Here is a 17214-nt window from a genome sequence, read left to right as displayed (position 1 = left end):
GGGCTGGGGATTCGAACCTGCCACCTTAGGTGTATGTGGCTGGCGCCTTAGCCACTTGAGCCACAGGCGCCGAGCCTAGACCAGATTCTTATATCCTTTCGTATGTGAGAAATGGAGGCCCGGGCTTGACAGAGGGCTGTGGCAAAGAGGTTCTGTACAAAGAATTTTTTTTTTTAAAGAAATTCATGGCTGTTACATAGTAGATGAATTCAAACTAAGCCTAAATCATAACAAACCAGTTTACGCTGGGAGTGGCAGACTGTCTTCTCCTTCCATCTTTTTTTTTTTCTCTTGTGACAGACTCTCACTGTTGCCATCTGTAGAGTTCTGTGGTGTCACAGCTCACAGCAACCTCAAGATTGGGTTTAAGATTCTCTTGCCTCAGCCTCCCAAGTAGCTGAGACTGCAGGCATCCACCATAGCGCCCAGCAGCTATTTTTTTGTTGTTGTTGTCATTGTTGGTTAGTAGCCCCAAGCTGGGTTTGGGCTAGGTTCGGGCTAGGTTCGGGCTAGGTTCGAACCCACCAGTCCTGGTGTATGTGGCTGGTACCCTAACTACTGAGCTATGGGTTCCGAGCCATTCTCCTTCCGTCTTTACTTAGCAAGCCAAGTGGGTTTGCCCTTTTAGTTTGGTATGCAGTTGATTCAGTGTACTCAAAGTGAGGGAAGTGCTGCAGCTGTAAAAAGCAGGCTTCGGAGAGAAGGTAAGACTAAAAATGGAGCTTGGGATGGAGTTTTCAAGAATGTTTCCTGATGAAGGAATGAAGGTGAGAGAAGCGTGTTTAAGTCAGGAGAAGCCACTTGGTTGAAGCCTTATGGACTATGGCAGGGGAGTTGGCAGTAGGGCCACCTGAAATAAGTGCTAGCCTCTGGAGAGCAGGGAGAGGCAGGTTAAGCTTGACCTCAGGGCCTCATGGAGTGTGTGGGACTTTTTAAGGGTATGTCAGTATCAGATTTTCTTTTTAAAAAGTCCTACGTGGTCATTATGTGGTGATTGGATTGGAAGGGAGGTTCAGTTGAGAGGATCAGGCTATGTAGAACTTGATGAGACTTGCAGTAGGGATGTGAAAGGGATAGATGGAGTCATCTCTTTGGGATTTAATACCCCTCAGGTTTGGTGTTTGGTCAGTGGAGGTGGAAAAGAGGAAGAAAAATGTCATATGGATGACTCGCGGCTTCTGTTGTAGATAGACTTGGGGGGGCGGTATGTGTTGCTGCCTGGACTGGGGAAGAATGGAAGAGGGGCAGTGTGGAGGGCCCTTTTTAGATCTGAGCCTAAATCATAGCAAACAAATTCATGCTGAGAGTGGCAGGCTATCTTTACCTTCTTTCTTTACTTGGCAAGCCAGTAGTTTTACTAAGTGTTAAGTTTCTTCTGGATGAGCAAAATGAAGTCTGGGTCTGGAGTTTGGGGAAAGGTCTGGGCTCTAGGATTCTTGGCAACAACTGAGGTCACTTAAAGGAGAGAATAGAGTGAGAAGAGAATCTAGAACCTAGGACATGTCAACATCTAAAGGGAAGGAAGAGGAGAAGGTAGCAAAGGAGACAGAGAGGTGGCCTGAAAGCAGGAGAACCAGATGAGTGGTGTTACTGTAGATAAAGGAGAAGTTTCCAGTAGGAGGGATGAGTGCCTATGGGAGTGAAGACCCATAGTACACAGTGATGCTATTGTCACCTGGGTCTGCAGTTAAGAATGGAGGTGTAGAGAGAGGTACAGGGTCACAACACAAGGGCAACTTGATTCCCCTGGTGGAGAACTAGGTTGAGATTTTTTTCCTTACTTGGTGCTAGAAGGTCACTATTTCAGATTGCACTCTGTTGTGGACTCAGCCAAGATTTCAAAATAAAATCATTTTCAACTGAGGAGGAATGTGTCCAAATCAGCCTGAGGGTTGAATACTTTCGCACAAAGCTTCTTAGAAACCAGTTCTGAGCAAAATGTCTCAGAACTCTTAACAGTTGCTCAGTAGAGTACTTAAGATACAGAGTCCCTTTTTCTTCAGGTATACCATTTGTTTTGAACCCCTGAGATACCTGGATTGGTTTGTTTTTCAGGGGGAATCCCTTCAGTCAGCTGTGCAAGGCCCTGTAAGGGTGGCTGCCTCAGGGACAGTGGGAGGAATACAGTGAAGCCTTTGGGGGCATTTGAGGTTGGATTTTGAAGAACAGTAGGATTTTTAAAAACATTATTTAGACACTATTTAAAATTAAATTCTGTGTGTATGTATGGAAGAGTGTATTAAAATATATGTACATTTGAGAGGATAAGTATAAAGGCAACATCCATGTCACCACCATCAAGGACTGATGTTAGAAGTTCTTTGTGCCATAATCAGCTGTATTCCTCATTGCAGCCCTGAAGGAACCACCTTCAGGTAACTTTTGTGAAGATCATTTCTTTTTTTTTCTCTGTAGTCAGTCACGTGTGTATGCATCCTTAATAGTTTAGTTTTGCCTATTTATGGATTTTATAGAAATGAACTCATACTATAGAATTTTTTCTGTCTTGTTTTATGTAACATCGTGTTTATGAGAGTCTTCCATGTTGATGCTAGTAGCTGTTAGTTTGCTTATTTTCATCACTGTATAACACATTCCATTGTGCAGTTTCATTTAGCCACTCTAGAGTGGATATTTGGGTTATTTTCATGCATATTTACTAGTACATATATACAAAAATTTATCCTAAGATATATATATGTAGGAGCAGAATTGCTGAGTTGTAGGTTATGTTATGTATATCTTCAGATTCACTAGATAATTACAAATATATTTTCCCAAGTCGTAAGAGAATTTTTGCCAAATTAAGGAAATGACTGACTATATTCCATACAGGGAACTTCTTACATAGAGACCTCAATGGCATAAACCAGCATGTCCTGAAGGAAATAGTGATAGATAGCTGGGTCTTGGAAAGAACAGAAGCCACAGAGCCTCTGATGCTAGGCTGTAGAGCTTGGGCCTCACCTCGGGCCAGTGTGGAGCCACTATGGGGAGGGACAAAATGGAGGCACATTTCTGGGAAAGGCTGTTCTGGGGCCTCCCTAAAGTGTCTGCTTGTGCTTACTCTGAAGGTGATAGTCCCATTGCCTACCTGGAATGCTCAGACCCGGGAACCTGTCACAGACAATGTGGAGAAGTTTGCCATCGAGACAGAACTTATCTATAAGTACTCTCCCTTTCGCAATGAGGAGGAAGTAATGACCCAGTTCATGAAGATTCCTGGGGACAGTGGTAAGTAGGCTTTGAGCCTGCATTCCCTAGAACCCTGGAGGCATTCTGTGGAGCCATGAGTGGTGTGGGGATGGGGAGGGGTTTCCTGGCAGGATGAAAGGAGGATGTCTGTTCCCTAGGAACACTGGTGATCATCTTTAATCTCAAACTCATGGATAATGGAGAGCCAGAACTAGACATAATCTCAAATCCAAGAGATATCCAGATGGCAGAGACCTCTCCAGAGGGCACGTAAGTGTGACTAGGAAGGGAGGGAGGCCCTAGAACTGGTGTTCATTCTCTCAAGAGGTGACTTCAAGGAAAGAGGGGAGAAGTCATTACTTGGATTTCTCTAGGTGGCAGTGTTGGAGTTGATGGAGCTAAGAGCTCCATGTCGTCTTGTTACAAGGCACAGGGATGACTAGAAGGGTGGTAGATCCTCAGCTAAAAGATTAATCTTATTCTGCTCTAACCCCTTAATTTGACAGAAGAAACTGAGGCCTAGAGTGAGGAGAAGAATTGCCCAGGATTCCATGTGGTAGGGCCAGGTCAGGTGTTGGGCAGGGACCCTGTTCCTAGCACAGGGACATTAGAAAAGTCAGATATGGTACCCACCTGTGGTACACATCCCCTCAGGGTGGCAAGAGAAGCAGAGACATGAGATGGGAGGGTGGAAGGCCTATAGAGAGAATGGTGTGTCCTTGGTCAGGCTTTTTGTGGAGCAGGTGATAGCACTTCTCTATTCTGCTGCCTCCAGGAAGCCAGAGCGGCGCTCATTCCGTGCCTATGCTGCTGTGCTCTATATTGATCCTCGGATGAGGATCTTCATCCATGGGCATAAGGTGCAGACCAAGAGGCTCTCCTGCTGCCTGTACAAACCCAGGTAGGGGCTTGCACACCTGGCCTGATGTTGCCCATGGGCTGAGAATGTGGCCATGTTTCTCTGGGGCATTGTTGGAGGAATGCTGTACGAGAGGCTTCTGATAGTGCTATGTTTGGGCCTTTAAATACTGCCTAGGACCGATCACATAATCACTCCTGAATCCTGAGGTAGGGACAGAGGTGGCTGGCAGGCTGGTGAACTAAGCTCATTGAATGTGAGTGCCTCTGTGACAAGGAGGGTGTCTTGGGAGTGGCATAGTGACCTGAGTCTCAGCTTCAGAGGCCGAGGGTCGAGAGGCCTTTAGATACCACACAGGAAAGCAAAGGCCCCAGCTTACTACAGCAGTTTGTTCCTCCTATGGAATTAGTGACACCCCTGGTGAGTGAGATTGCCTATCAAAGATAGTAGGAGGCCAGAGCAAGTGAAATAGGGACTGGATCTTTTTGCTAAGGTGAGCTTGGATTAGTCTTATCAGAAAGGGCCGGCCCAGCTTGGGAGGAGGCAGGAAGGCAGGATTCTCTTCTTGAGCTTAGGTTGGCTGCCTGCCCCGGTGCTGCCTGGGCCCTCAGGTTGATTTTTCCACTATTTAGGATGTACAAGTACACGTCAAGCCGTTTCAAGACGCGTGCAGAGCAGGAGGTGAAGAAAGCAGAGCACGTAGCAAGGATTGGTAATGCCACTCCCTGTGCAGGTGGAGGGCCAGGGCGGAGGTCATTTGGGGAACACTGCTCGTGGCCAAAGCAGTGATCCAGGAAAAGCCTTTGTTCACCATCTGGAGATAAGGCTGTTCTCCCGAACCATGGTCTGGTTTCTTTTCAACCCCTTCCTTCACATACTACCCCCCTCAGTACTTTTTCTCTCTAAACTCTTTCTTTTCAGCCATTTATAGGGTCTTATCTGAAAGTGTTAACTCTGTAGCTTACCCAGAGTGAAGAATCCCACAATGTCCTCTGGCCTAAATACTGAGGATTTAAATCTGATTGCCTTGGGTAATTTTTCCCATGACAGTATTTATAGCATGTATGTTTATAGCATTAAAAAAACTAACAAGCATTCTACTCATTAAGCAGTTATCATTTCCTTTTTTTTTTTCAGATTAATATGAGGGTACAAACAATGAGGTTACAATATTTTCATTTGTTAGGTAAAGCCCTTGTTGTAGTGGGCATTTTTTGAGCTGTTGTGATTTGTTTCAAGAGTTTGAAAAATAAGTCAGGTTTTCCTTGGTGCCTCTGTGGTAGGTTTGGATGCCACATTTTCCTTCTTGAATGAACTCTGCAGTCCAGGTTCAGAGGCTGTCCTGTGTTGCTTGTTAGCCATAGCTCCCCTAGCCTACCTATTTTTTGACAGCCCCTTGGGGATCTGGAGAGCCACATGGCCTCGAGGCGACAGGTTTCTCACCCCTGGCACATACTTCTTCTTCTTCTTTTTTTTTTTTTTTTAAGACAGAGTCTCAAGTTGTTGCCCTGGGTAGAGTGCTGTGGTATCACAGCTCAAACTTTTGTACTTAAGTGATTCTCTTGCCTCAGCCTTCCAAGTAGCTGGGACTAGAGGTACCCGCCACAAAGCCTGGCTATTTTTTGGTTGTAGTTGTCGTTGTTGTTTGGCAGGCCTGGGCTGGATTCGAACCCGCCAGCTCTGGTGTATGTGGCTGGCGCTCTAGCCTCTGAGCTACAGGCACCGAGCCCCTGGCACACACTTCCTTGTCCAGCAGGAACGACACTGTGGATCCAGGAGGGGTGACAGAGAGTTTTGAACCTTTGCATTCCTCATCATGGTTTCTTCTGGGTTTCAGCTGAAGAGAAGGCACGGGAGGCAGAGAGCAAAGCTCGGACATTAGAACTGCGCCTAGGTGGAGACCTCACTCGGGACTCTAGGGTAAGGCCCTGGACAGGGCATAAGGTAGCTATGCTCTAACATTTCTGGCATTAGGAGTCCATGCCATGAAAACTTGGATAAGTGAAACAAAACTTTTCTTTTTATCACCAGTGAAGGTCGGTTGTTATAGAAGTAAATTGCCAGGTGTGGTTTTGCATCCATTTGAGTTAAAGTGAGAAGTGTTATGTGTAATGTAATATTATCGGCTGTGGACTAGAACTCATCCTCCTCTCACCGCATGTTGACGTATGTGTCCAGGTGATGTTGCGACAGGTGCAGAACACAGCTATCACCCTGCGCAGAGAAGCTGATGTCAAGAAGAGGATCAAGGAGGCCAAGCAGCGGTGAGCATCCAGCATGTCCTTTGGCCTTTTAAAATTGTGTGACTTGGCTCGGCGCCTGTGGCTCAAGCGGCTAAGGCGCCAGCCACATACACCTAAGGTGGTGGGTTCGAATCCCCAGCCCGGGCCCGCCAAACAACAATGATGGCTGCAACTAAAAAATGGCTGGGCGTTGTGGCGAGCGCCTGTGGTCCCAGCTACTTGGGAGGCTGAGGCAGGAGACTCGCTTGAGCCCAGGAGTTGGAGGTTGCTATGAGCTGTAATGCCATGGCACTCTACCCAGGGGGACAGCTTGAGGCTCGGTCTCAAAAAAAAAAAAAAAAATTTTGTGACTTCTGTATTGATTCTTAGTAGTTTGCTATCCTGTCACCAAAACTGCTTTAAAAAAGCCATTAATGTGACCCCAAATGCTTGTTAAATGCCTTTTGCAGAAAAGAAGTCTTAACCCTAAATTCTCAGCTCTTTGCTAAGTTAGGAAAAGGCAGAGCAGAGTGTGCACTTGAACACCAGATCATTCTCACTGGCACTGTCTCATTTTTTTTCCCCCTTTTTATTTCTTTTCATTCCTTTCTTTTTTCTTTTTCTTTTTTTTTTTCTGAGACAGAGTCTCACTTAGTTGCCCTGGGTAGAGTGCTATGGCATCACAGTTCACAGCAACCTCAAACTTTTGGGCTTAAGCAATTCTTTTACCTCAGCCTCCCAAGCAGCTGGCCTACAGGTGCCTGCCACAACGCCCAGCTATTTTTTTTTGTTGTTGTTATAATTGTTCAGCTGTCCTGGGCTGGGTTTGAACCCACCACCCTCTGTGTGTTTGGCTGGCGCCGTAACTGCTGTGCTACGGGCGCCAAGCCATCCTTTTCTTTTCATTTAAAGGATACATAAAATGATCATATAGAATTTGGAAAATATAAAACATTTAAGAAATAAAAATATAAAATTCCATTATACTTCTATTACTTGATAACTTAATTTTTTATTCCATATACATGGAAAACTATATATGTTGTTATATTCATTTTCCCCTCACTGGTTATGGGTGTGGAATAATGCTGTAGATTGAGTTTTGCATACTTTTTTTTTTTTTAAAGTACAGAATGAGCATTTGTCTTAGGTTACTAAATTATCCTGTCCTACCTACATGTCTGGAGCCTCTCAAGACTGGGGCTTGAATTACTGTCATGGCTGTTGCCCTTGCTGCAGGCATGTGTTTTGGGTTTTTCCTAAGTCAGTCTCCTGCTCATCCATCTGCTTTTCAGCTTTCAAGATTTTGTTGACATTACTCACATGATGATGTCTTATCTCATATCTTTATTGTTCTTGTGAATTTTGGCTTTTTTAAAAAAAAATAACTAATCTACTGTTCCCTTAGTGGAGTTTTGGGAATGGTATGAAGTTAACCTTGCATTTATTCTACTGTTTAATTATGTTTGTAGCAGCTTCACAGTAACTCATTTATACCTCACCCTCTCTCTGTTTTGTTCCTGAAAAGCTAAAGTCATGTGTTTTTAGTTAGGGACGCATAGAGTCAGGGTACAGCAAATATCCCTGTCAAGTCTAATAGAGGTTACACATTGAATAAAGATGCAAATCTTTGTTTAACAGGTCTCAAGTTTAAGCTTAAGAGCTTAAGGTTAACATATCTTATAGCCCCTGGTATTTGTGTGCTAATAAGTAGATCTGCTTGATTTTTTTTGTTTTTTATTTTTTGTTTTTGGTCTTAGAGCACTTAAAGAACCTAAGGAACTGAATTTCATTTTTGGGGTGAACATTGAACACCGGGACCTTGATGGCATGTTCATCTACAACTGTAGCCGCCTGATCAAGATGTATGAGAAAGTGGGTCCACAGCTGGAAGGGGGCATGTGAGTACTGCCCAAGGAGAGTTTTCTAGTCCAAGATGGATAGCGGGAGGCTGGCCAGTGGGAGGATAGAGCTGTATTCTTTTTCTCCCTGCAGGGCCTGTGGTGGGGTTGTTGGGGTTGTTGATGTGCCCTATCTGGTTCTGGAGCCTACACACAACAAGCAGGACTTTGCTGATGCCAAGGAGTACCGACACCTACTGCGAGCTATGGGGGAGCACCTGGCGCAGTACTGGAAGGATATTGCTATTGGTAATGGGGCTGGGCTGCTGGGCCTCTGCTCTTTCCCTTCATCTGAATTTAGGAAGAGAAAGAGACTGGCTTCTAATGTGATGTTTGTATGCTTGTCTTCCAGCCCAGCGGGGTATCATCAAATTCTGGGATGAATTTGGCTACCTCTCTGCCAATTGGAACCAGCCCCCATCCAGTGAGCTGCGTTATAAACGCCGGAGAGCTATGGAAATCCCGACCACCATCCAGTGTGGTGAGTTGGGTAGTTGGAACCCTCCTCCTGACTCCTTTCTGTCACTCTATGACCTTCTTATCTTTACCTCTACACTGGAGCCCCCTGACATTCATGGACTCGTGGTCCCTTTAGGAATCTGAGTCTTTTTGGTGATAGCTCTGGTGTAGTTCCCAGTGTGGTCTGTCTCTCCTGAATGAGGCAGAAGGTCATCTAACCTCTTAGGTCTCTCATGCTGCAGCTTGGGCCACCAGGTTCAATCGGTTTGATACCATGTTGTTTCTAGTATGAGCAGATTACTGAGCCAGGATTCTGCTAGAGAGGGAGAGGGGCTGGGAGTGTAGAGTCCATGATACTATGTTTCCATCCTTGCTAGAATCAGCATCCATGAGAAGTATAACTGTTTTTGTAAGGAGAGGTCCCATTGGCACCAGAGTGAAGATCTTTGTATTCAAAAGCTGTGGGCCTGGCTGTGAAGAACCTGGATCATATAGATATCATTGGTGGAAGTGGCTGACATTGTGTGGGGTAATTTTGTGTTTTTTGTAGATCTGTGTCTAAAGTGGAGAACCCTCCCCTTCCAGCTGAGTTCTGTGGAAAAAGATTACCCTGACACTTGGGTTTGCTCCATGAACCCTGATCCTGAGCAGGACCGGTGAGCATGTTTCCAACAAGGGGGTTGCATGTACATCTATCTCCTGTCCCTCACTGTTTACTCTTGGGGTCCATAACTTACTATGCTTCTTGAGGTCAGTTCTTATGTCCTTAACCTCTCTTGTCTTTGTGTACATAGTAAGGGCCAGGAAATAAGAAGAGATGTTCTTATAATAGATGTCTGTGTTTCATATTAATTCCATGCACTGGGCTCTCTGAGTGGTTGCATGTGAGACAGACAGATGAGTTGGCTGAGGAGGTTTTGCCTCAGGCTCCCTAGCAGCTTCTCTGTACAGGTGTGAGGCTTCTGAACAGAAGCAGAAGGTTCCCCTGGGAACATTCAAAAAAGACTCAAAGACACAGGAAGAGAAGCAGAAACAGCTGACTGAGAAAATTCGCCAGCAGCAGGAAAAGCTGGAGGCCCTTCAGGTACATGGGTCATGGGCAGTGGCAAAGCCAGCCTGTGTGCGGGCCAAAACTTCAGTGGTTTCCCTGTTCTATCAGACTCAGTTTCACCCTCCACTCACTCACCAGTGTTTGCTCCAATCCCATCCTTTAGGTCTAGGCACTCTGGTTTTCAACTATAGTTGCTTATTCTTTCAAAAAAAGTTTTCTTTATATATTTGGAAGTGGTCCAGTTCATATAGAACATATAAAAACTGTTGAAAATAAAAATCATACCTGAGAGGTAACCCTCATTAACCACACATCTTTCCAACTTGTCATAAATACCTATATGTAATACACACAAATATACCTATATATATATTTTTTTTATTAAATCATAGCTGTGTACATTAATGCAGTCATGGGGTACAGTGTGCTGGTTTTATATACAATTTGAAATACTTTCATCAAACAGGTTAACATAGCCTTCATGGCATCCTCTTAATATACCTATATTTTTAATAGAAACGTGGAGATCATGTCATATGTGTATTTTAGATACACACTTTTCTTTTAGTATGTATTTATTTTCTTCGTAATTGTCTAGACATGAAAGAGTAAAAGGGTTTGCAACATTCTGTGACTTTTTACAACTGTTGTCAAACCACCTTCCAAAAGATGCATTATTTTCTGTTCTTTACCAGCAGTATATGAGAAAATTATTTTTCATTGTTTTTACAAATTTGATTGGCAAAGATAAGCATCTTTTAATTTTAATTTCTTTTGTAACTTTTAAGACAGGACAACTTGTCATATATACACTTTATGTTTCTTTTAGAATTGGTTATCCACTTATGTTTTTATTCTTTTCTTTAATCAATTTGTCTCCTTTTTCTAGATTTGCTTGTGTTATCAACCCTTTATTATATATTTAATAAAAAACTATTTCCCTTTCTGGCTTCTGTATCTGTGCTGGTGTACTCTCACTGACCTGTAATGTCTTACGTGTGCCTCCCTGTCTGGTTTAATGAATCCCATCTCTCCTTATGGCCTTATCCAAGTTCCTCTCACCCATCAGGCCTTTTTTTTTTTTTCCAATGATACTTTTTCTCAGCCTTTTAGTTGCCAGATTAATAACACAGTGGCCTGTAATTTTCTGATGGTATAGTGTTTATGCATTGTTGTCTCTCCAGTGAGAATGGGAGACTTCTAAGAGTAGGACTGTGGCCCAGGTTTTGTATTTTATTTGCTCACTGTCCCAGACATCTAAATGGGGATCCAAAAAGTTTGTTTGAATGTACCAAGATATGCAAACAACTTTATCATCATGTTTGCCCTGTAGAAAACCACACCTATACGCTCCCAAGCTGACCTGAAGAAATTGCCCTTGGAAGTGACCACCAGACCTTCCACTGAGGTGAAGCTCAGGGGCAGGGGAGGGGCTTTTCTCCAAGATATCTCATGCTGAGATTAGTGTTCTCATTCTCTGTGGACCTTTTTTAGGAACCTGCACGTAGACCTCAGCGTCCTCGGTCGCCCCCTTTACCAGCTGTGATCAGGAATGCCCCGAGCAGACCCCCTTCCATGCAAACTCCCAGACCAGCCAGCCAGCCTCGAAAGGCTCATGTTATCAGCAGCACCCCAAAGCCCCCTGCCTTGGCAGCTCGGGAGGAGGCTGGTACATCAAGACTGCTCCAGCCACCTGAGGCACCCCGAAAACCTGTGAACACACCAGTCAAGACTGCTCCCCGGCCTACCCTTCCAATGCAGCCACTGTCACCATCTCCACTGCCCAACTCCAAGAGCAGCCGAGAGGTTTCTGCCTCTAAAGTCATCAAGACTCCAGTGGTCAAGAAGCCAGAACCACCCACTAAACTCCCCCCAGTGAGATGCTTTTCCTTCTCAGGCTCCCAGCCTGTCAGTGGCATAGGAATGGAGTCATGCAGTGTCAGTACTGTACTGGGGAGCTTGGGACGATGACCCGATATAAAGCTTTTCTGCTGCCCAGAGGAGTGGAAGCCTAGATAGCTGAAGGGACTTGGTCAGGGGCACAGAGCAAATTTATCCAGGGAGCTCTTCACTGCTGCCTGAGTTTTGGTCTACACAGACTTGAGTCATCTCCACTAGCTTTTCACAGTATGGGCATAGGTCAGTAACCTGGTAACAAGACAGTCTAGATGGACTGTAGCAGTGGTTAGTGTATCTCAGGGCAGGCTAACATGGGGTGAGGCTTTCTCCATGACAGTTCTGAGCAAAGGTCCTCATGGTATGGGGGTCAGGGGGTTGCTTGTGTACATACCTAATTATGTCTGGTGAGGGCTGAGGATAGTGCAAGTCCCTCTCTAAATAGCTCCTTTAGATGGAGCTGCTGAAATCTTCCTGCTCCTTGAGTGCTGAACAGGGCCCCTCCCATTCCCACTCTCTTCTTGCTGTAGGCTGCCCCTGGTCGAAAGCGAAGTCTTGGGGTCTCTGATGAGGAAGAAGCAGAGGAAGATACTGAGAGGAGGAAGGAGAAGTACAAGCGGGGCAAATTTGCTGTGAAGGAGGAAAAAAAGGACCTGAATGAGGTAGGTGGTTGAGGTGAGATTCCTAGAGCCTCCCAAGGCCTTTGCCCTGCACCAGTAGTCCACAACAATTTTATTTGTGTTTGTGACACGAGCCTTCCAGATCAAAGATTCTCAAGGAAATCTCAAGGATTCTCATTCATATAGATGACTAGAAACAGGGTGCCTGGTAGGATCTTGAGTTGAGACTAGCTTCTGGAGCTAATCACAGGCCTAAAGTCACACTGATGCACATGGGGGGATGGGTTTGAAACATTTTGCTTCCCTGTGTTTGTCCTTTTCCTGCTATCTTGTTTGCATGTATAAAGGTTTACTGTACCTTGGACAGTGATTTTTTAAAAAATTAATTTAGTTTTTGAGACAGAGTCATCTTACTCTGTTGCTCCAGTTAAGAGTGCAGTGGCAACATCATAGCTCACTGCTCACAGCAACCTCAAATTCCAGGGCTCAAGCGATCCTTCTGCCTCAGCTTCCCAAGTAGCTGGAACTACATGGGCCTGGCACAATGTCTGGCTAATTTGTCTATTTTTAGTAGAGATGGGGTCTCACTCTTGCTCCAGCTAGTTTTGAACTCCTGAGCTCAAGCAGTCCTCCTACCTGGGCTTCCCAGAGTGGTAGGATTATAGGCATAAGGCACCGTGGCTGCCCTGAGATGGTGATTTTAGTGTGGCACTTAGTGCAGCTTGGTGATTTAAACTGCAGCATAGGAATATGTGAAGATTACAATTGATGACCTTGGGTGGCCAGTGGCATAGAAATCTGCTTCTCATGGTGCCCTGGGATACTTTTGATGGACTCTTCTCCTTACAGCTCTCAGACAGTGCTGGGGAAGAGGATTCAGCTGAGCTCAAGATGGCTCAGAAGGGTGAGTCTGGGGGAGGTACCCAACAGCCCTCTGGTGGAAGAGTGAGGCAAACATGAAAACCACTACACTACGGAAACTCTCCTGTAGGGGACGTGGAGCCTGTCACCAGCAGTAGTTTAATCTCCAAGGTTTGAAGAGTCTGCTAAACCTAATCCCAAACAGAAATCTGAAGCTAGCTCCCCCTTGTGGTTATTTGAAACACTAATTCTTTGGTGTTCACGCTGGTAGGCACTTTTGCTTTTTTAGCACCCTTAGCAACAAATGGGGAAGGAGAGCAAGGTGGCTGTGCCCCATGTCCCTGATACAGTGGGGGCAAGCACCTAGAGGGTTCTTATCCTTTAAACCCTGGGGACTACCTTTTTCAAGGCAGCCCTGGCTGAGTAAAGGACTCTGGTTTTCTCACTCACACCTCTGTCCAAATTCTCAGATAAAGGGCTGCACGTGGAGGTGCGTGTAAACAGGGAGTGGTACACAGGCCGGGTTACAGCTGTGGAAGTGGGCAAGAATGTTGTGCGATGGAAGGTGAAATTTGACTACGTGCCCACCGACACGACACCAAGAGACCGCTGGTAATGTCCCCATTGAGGAGGAGCAATAGTTCCCAGGAGGATTTCTCAGTCCCCCTACCTGTCCTGAGAGCCTGCCATACATGTAGATGTGACACAATCTGTGTGTCTTCTGTAGGGTGGAGAAAGGCAGTGAGGATGTGCGACTGATGAAGCCTCCTTCTCCAGAGTATCAGAGCCCTGATACACAACAGGAAGGTGGGGAGGAGGAGGAGACCAGGATGGCCCAGCAGGCGGTAGCCATGGTGGAGCCCTGCACTTCTGAGTGCATTGGCATTGAGCCTGACACCACTGCCCCAAACACCAGCCATGAGACCATTGACCTGCTTGTCCAGATCCTCCGGTATGTGTATTTTCTGTCTTCCTGCTTCAGGGCCAGGGGCAGCTTCCCAACCTACCCTATATTTTCCTGAGTTCCTGTCCCTATTTTCTTTCTTGCTTAGGAATTGTTTACGGTACTTCCTGCCTCCAAGTTTCCCCATTTCAAAGAAGGAACTGAGTGTTATGAATTCAGATGAGCTGATATCTTTTCCTCTGGTGAGTCTTGCCTGACTTTTGATTTCATACTGTTCATCTCCTGCACCCCCATGCTTGTGATTTTGTTGTGCTTATTGTGATTGCCAGCTTTAAGCCTCATACCCCACCTCAGCCAGCCTTTCTTTTTTTCTGCTGAAAAGAAGAAGAGACTTTATGTTGTAGAGAAAAAGTGGCTTATCTGGATATGACTCTTAGTTGGTATATAGAAAGCCAACCCACCCCTACCATAGGTGCTAGGAGATGAGGCCTTCCTCAGGAATCCTGGTTCAACATTTTATGACAAGTACATCCCTTTTCCTCTCTCTCAGCAGAAGGGAGTAAAGATTTTTCCCAGGCAGTGGTCAAGCGCTTAAACTCAAAGTGCCTAAAATTTGACCTTGGGAGGGAAGTATAGAGAAGCTCTTGATGTGTGGAGATATGCACTGGGACTTGTTTAACCCAGCAAATGTTAATGTGGCACTTCTCATGGTAAGCAACAGGAGAGAGTTCTGTCTCCAAGTGACTTAAGATTCAGTTGAACCTGAGTAACCAGTAGACCAGGTAGCTAGTTGGCCAGGAGGCCAGGAGCAGTAAGTGCTATGGAAGGGGACAGGAGGGCCTTGGCAGCTTGGGGGAAGTGGAGAGAGCAAGTCATTCTGAAGAAAATCTGTGTTTGGTCAACTTGAGGCAGGAACTTTAGTGAGTAAAGGGTCTGGGGGTGACAGGGCAGGGGTTGGGACTGCAGGCCATGTGGTGAATATTTAGGGATCTGATGCGTCTTAAATGCCTGGCCTGACATTTATACTGGTTTAAACCTTATAGGAAAGGAGGGCCTGGGAAAGTTTTGAGCAGAAGATACTGTCAGTCACTTTTTCTGTAAAGGACCAGTTGGGAAATGATTTCACGTTTGTGGGCTGTACAGTCTCTGGCAACCACCAGCTCTGCCATTATAGCATGAAAGTAGCTACAGATGATACATAACGGCATGGACTTGACTGTGTTGCAGTAAAGCTTTATTTCCAAAAATAGGCAGGCAGGTGGCTTTGGCTCAGAGCCATAAGAAGGTAATTTTAGTAGCAGCATGTTTGGGTAGGATGGGTGTATAGGAGATGTAGAAGCAAGGAGGCTGATCCTATTATAAGGAGGTCAAGGGTGAGGATACAGGACCAGAGTGGTGGGAGTGACTTGGAGAGTAAAACGGTTATGCCAGGTTATTGACAGATGGACTAGTCATTGACTGTGGGCAAGTGATGGAGAGGAGGCAGAGACCACATGTTTTCCTATGGGAATTGGTGGTTGATGGCAAAGCTATTATTAACTGGGAGAGAAAACAGGGTGAGTGCAAGGAGGGTGATGAGGAGAGCTGGAGCTTTGTGTGGCTCTGCAAGTAGCAGCACTTTGTTTCTGGTAATGTGCTGTGGGCAAGTGAAGACTGGGGACTAGCATTGGGAAGGAGGAAGCCTAGGCTGGAGATGGGGATCTGGGAATCGTCCACATCAAGTGGGATGTTTTTTTATATGATAGGAAGAGCTAAATTTTCTAGGGAAGAGTTTCTAGAGAAGAGGACAAAAGCAGAAATTGCAGGATTAGTTTGTTCAAGATGTTAGGTCCTCAAGTGGCCGCCATGTACTTGATAAAGTTTGCCAGAGAAAAAAACATGGGGTTTTATTCTCATCTCTACTTTTTAAAAAGTGAAATGAGGCTAGGAACTGAAGAAACAAAGGTTCAGAGAGGTAGAGAATCTGTTGGTCAGTGACAGAGCTTAGATTTGAACCTGGTTTCTTCTTAGGATGAGGATCTTACTCTTCTCACAGTACTCTCCTATGAGATAATAGGGGATGGTGGAAGGTGGATGCTAGACGTCACCATGGCTTTTTTCACAGAAAGCTCCACAATTCCAATTCAACTTTTGCCCTTGTTTAGGCTGTTGGCATTCTTTGTGAATCCCAGGAAGAACAAACAGCTAATAGGACGGCTAGGTCTGCCTGACATCTTCTTGCCAGCCAGATTTGCTGCTTTTGGCTTAAAGTTGTTGCCAAACTCAGAGCAAAGCCTGGGTACAGCAGGATCTCTGAGTGGCCTAGATTGCTTGGCCTAAAACAGCATGAGTGTCTGAATCTAAAAATAGTATATTAACTCCTTTTTTTTACAGAAGGCATAATACCAGTATATCAAGTTTATTCTCTTAATCATAATGTCTAAAATCACTATTTTTTTTTTTAGCATCAGGGACATGACAAAGTCTTAGTGTTCATTGTGTTCTTGTCAGTCTGTAAATGATCATTCTTTATCCCATCAAAGCGGATCACAGCTTCTAGAGAACCTCAGGGGCCCTGTAAATACTAGATTGACATATTTTAAAAAACTAATGTTAACTACATGTAAATCTATAATTACCTCAAAGTAAAAATTAAAAAAAAAAATCAGAAACCATGGTTACCTTCAGAAGGTGTTGTTTAATGAATTTTAATACTTTGGAGCTTGCTCAAACATTTTATTTTATGTTGCTAAGGCAAAGCTATTTTTTATGCGGAGCTAGAAGTTTCTCTTGCTGTCTTGGTTTACTAGGATAATGTTCTAGATTGTAAGGTGACAGCCTGCAGTGGGCAGCCAGTGGTGCTTGTGGGTTTGTGTTCATCATAGTGGCCTCATTGTTCTCATTGGTGATTTGTAAATCTTACTATAAATTTGAACTCAAAATAAATTTAACCTAAAGAGATAGTTTTTTACACTGTGACTCACATTGCATTTGAAATGAGTATTCTGTTACATTTAAAAAATTGGAGGCCAGGTGTGGTGGCTCAGACCTGTAATCATAGCATTAGGAAGGCCCAAGGTGGGAGGACTGCTTGAGTTCAGGAGTTTGATACCAGCCTGAGCAAAAGTGAGGCTCTCATCCTGTTTTGCTACCTAGAATATTAAAAATCACCCCTCTGGCTCGGCACCTGTGGCTCAAGTGGCTAAGGTGCCAGCCACATACACCTAAGGTGGCAGGTTCAAATCCAGCCCGGGCCTGTCAAACAAC

At 44.9% G+C, this 17214-nt stretch overlaps 1 protein-coding gene across 2 annotated transcripts in view; it reads left to right on the top strand.

The window, feature by feature from the left end:
* Nucleotides 1-17214, top strand: part of MORC2 (MORC family CW-type zinc finger 2) — a 44465-nt gene that overhangs the window by 24966 nt on the left and 2285 nt on the right. For both annotated transcript variants that reach the window (XM_012813735.2, XM_003803332.3), the window contains exons 7-24: nt 3075-3234; nt 3354-3465; nt 3971-4096; nt 4687-4766; nt 5892-5974; nt 6233-6318; nt 8037-8177; nt 8272-8426; nt 8530-8658; nt 9187-9292; nt 9588-9720; nt 11021-11095; nt 11182-11562; nt 12114-12245; nt 13053-13107; nt 13535-13676; nt 13792-14016; nt 14117-14210. In XM_012813735.2, the coding sequence (XP_012669189.1) occupies nt 3075-3234; nt 3354-3465; nt 3971-4096; nt 4687-4766; nt 5892-5974; nt 6233-6318; nt 8037-8177; nt 8272-8426; nt 8530-8658; nt 9187-9292; nt 9588-9720; nt 11021-11095; nt 11182-11562; nt 12114-12245; nt 13053-13107; nt 13535-13676; nt 13792-14016; nt 14117-14210 (2415 nt within the window). The remainder of the gene's footprint in view (nt 1-3074; nt 3235-3353; nt 3466-3970; nt 4097-4686; nt 4767-5891; nt 5975-6232; nt 6319-8036; nt 8178-8271; nt 8427-8529; nt 8659-9186; nt 9293-9587; nt 9721-11020; nt 11096-11181; nt 11563-12113; nt 12246-13052; nt 13108-13534; nt 13677-13791; nt 14017-14116; nt 14211-17214) is intronic.

The sequence above is a fragment of the Otolemur garnettii genome, unplaced genomic scaffold (assembly GCF_000181295.1).
Source record: "Otolemur garnettii isolate 467f Iridium unplaced genomic scaffold, OtoGar3 scaffold00294, whole genome shotgun sequence".
Taxonomy (NCBI): Eukaryota; Metazoa; Chordata; class Mammalia; order Primates; family Galagidae; genus Otolemur; species Otolemur garnettii.
The sequence above is the reverse complement of the archived record's forward strand: the minus strand, read 5'-3'. Positions and strand labels throughout refer to the sequence as shown.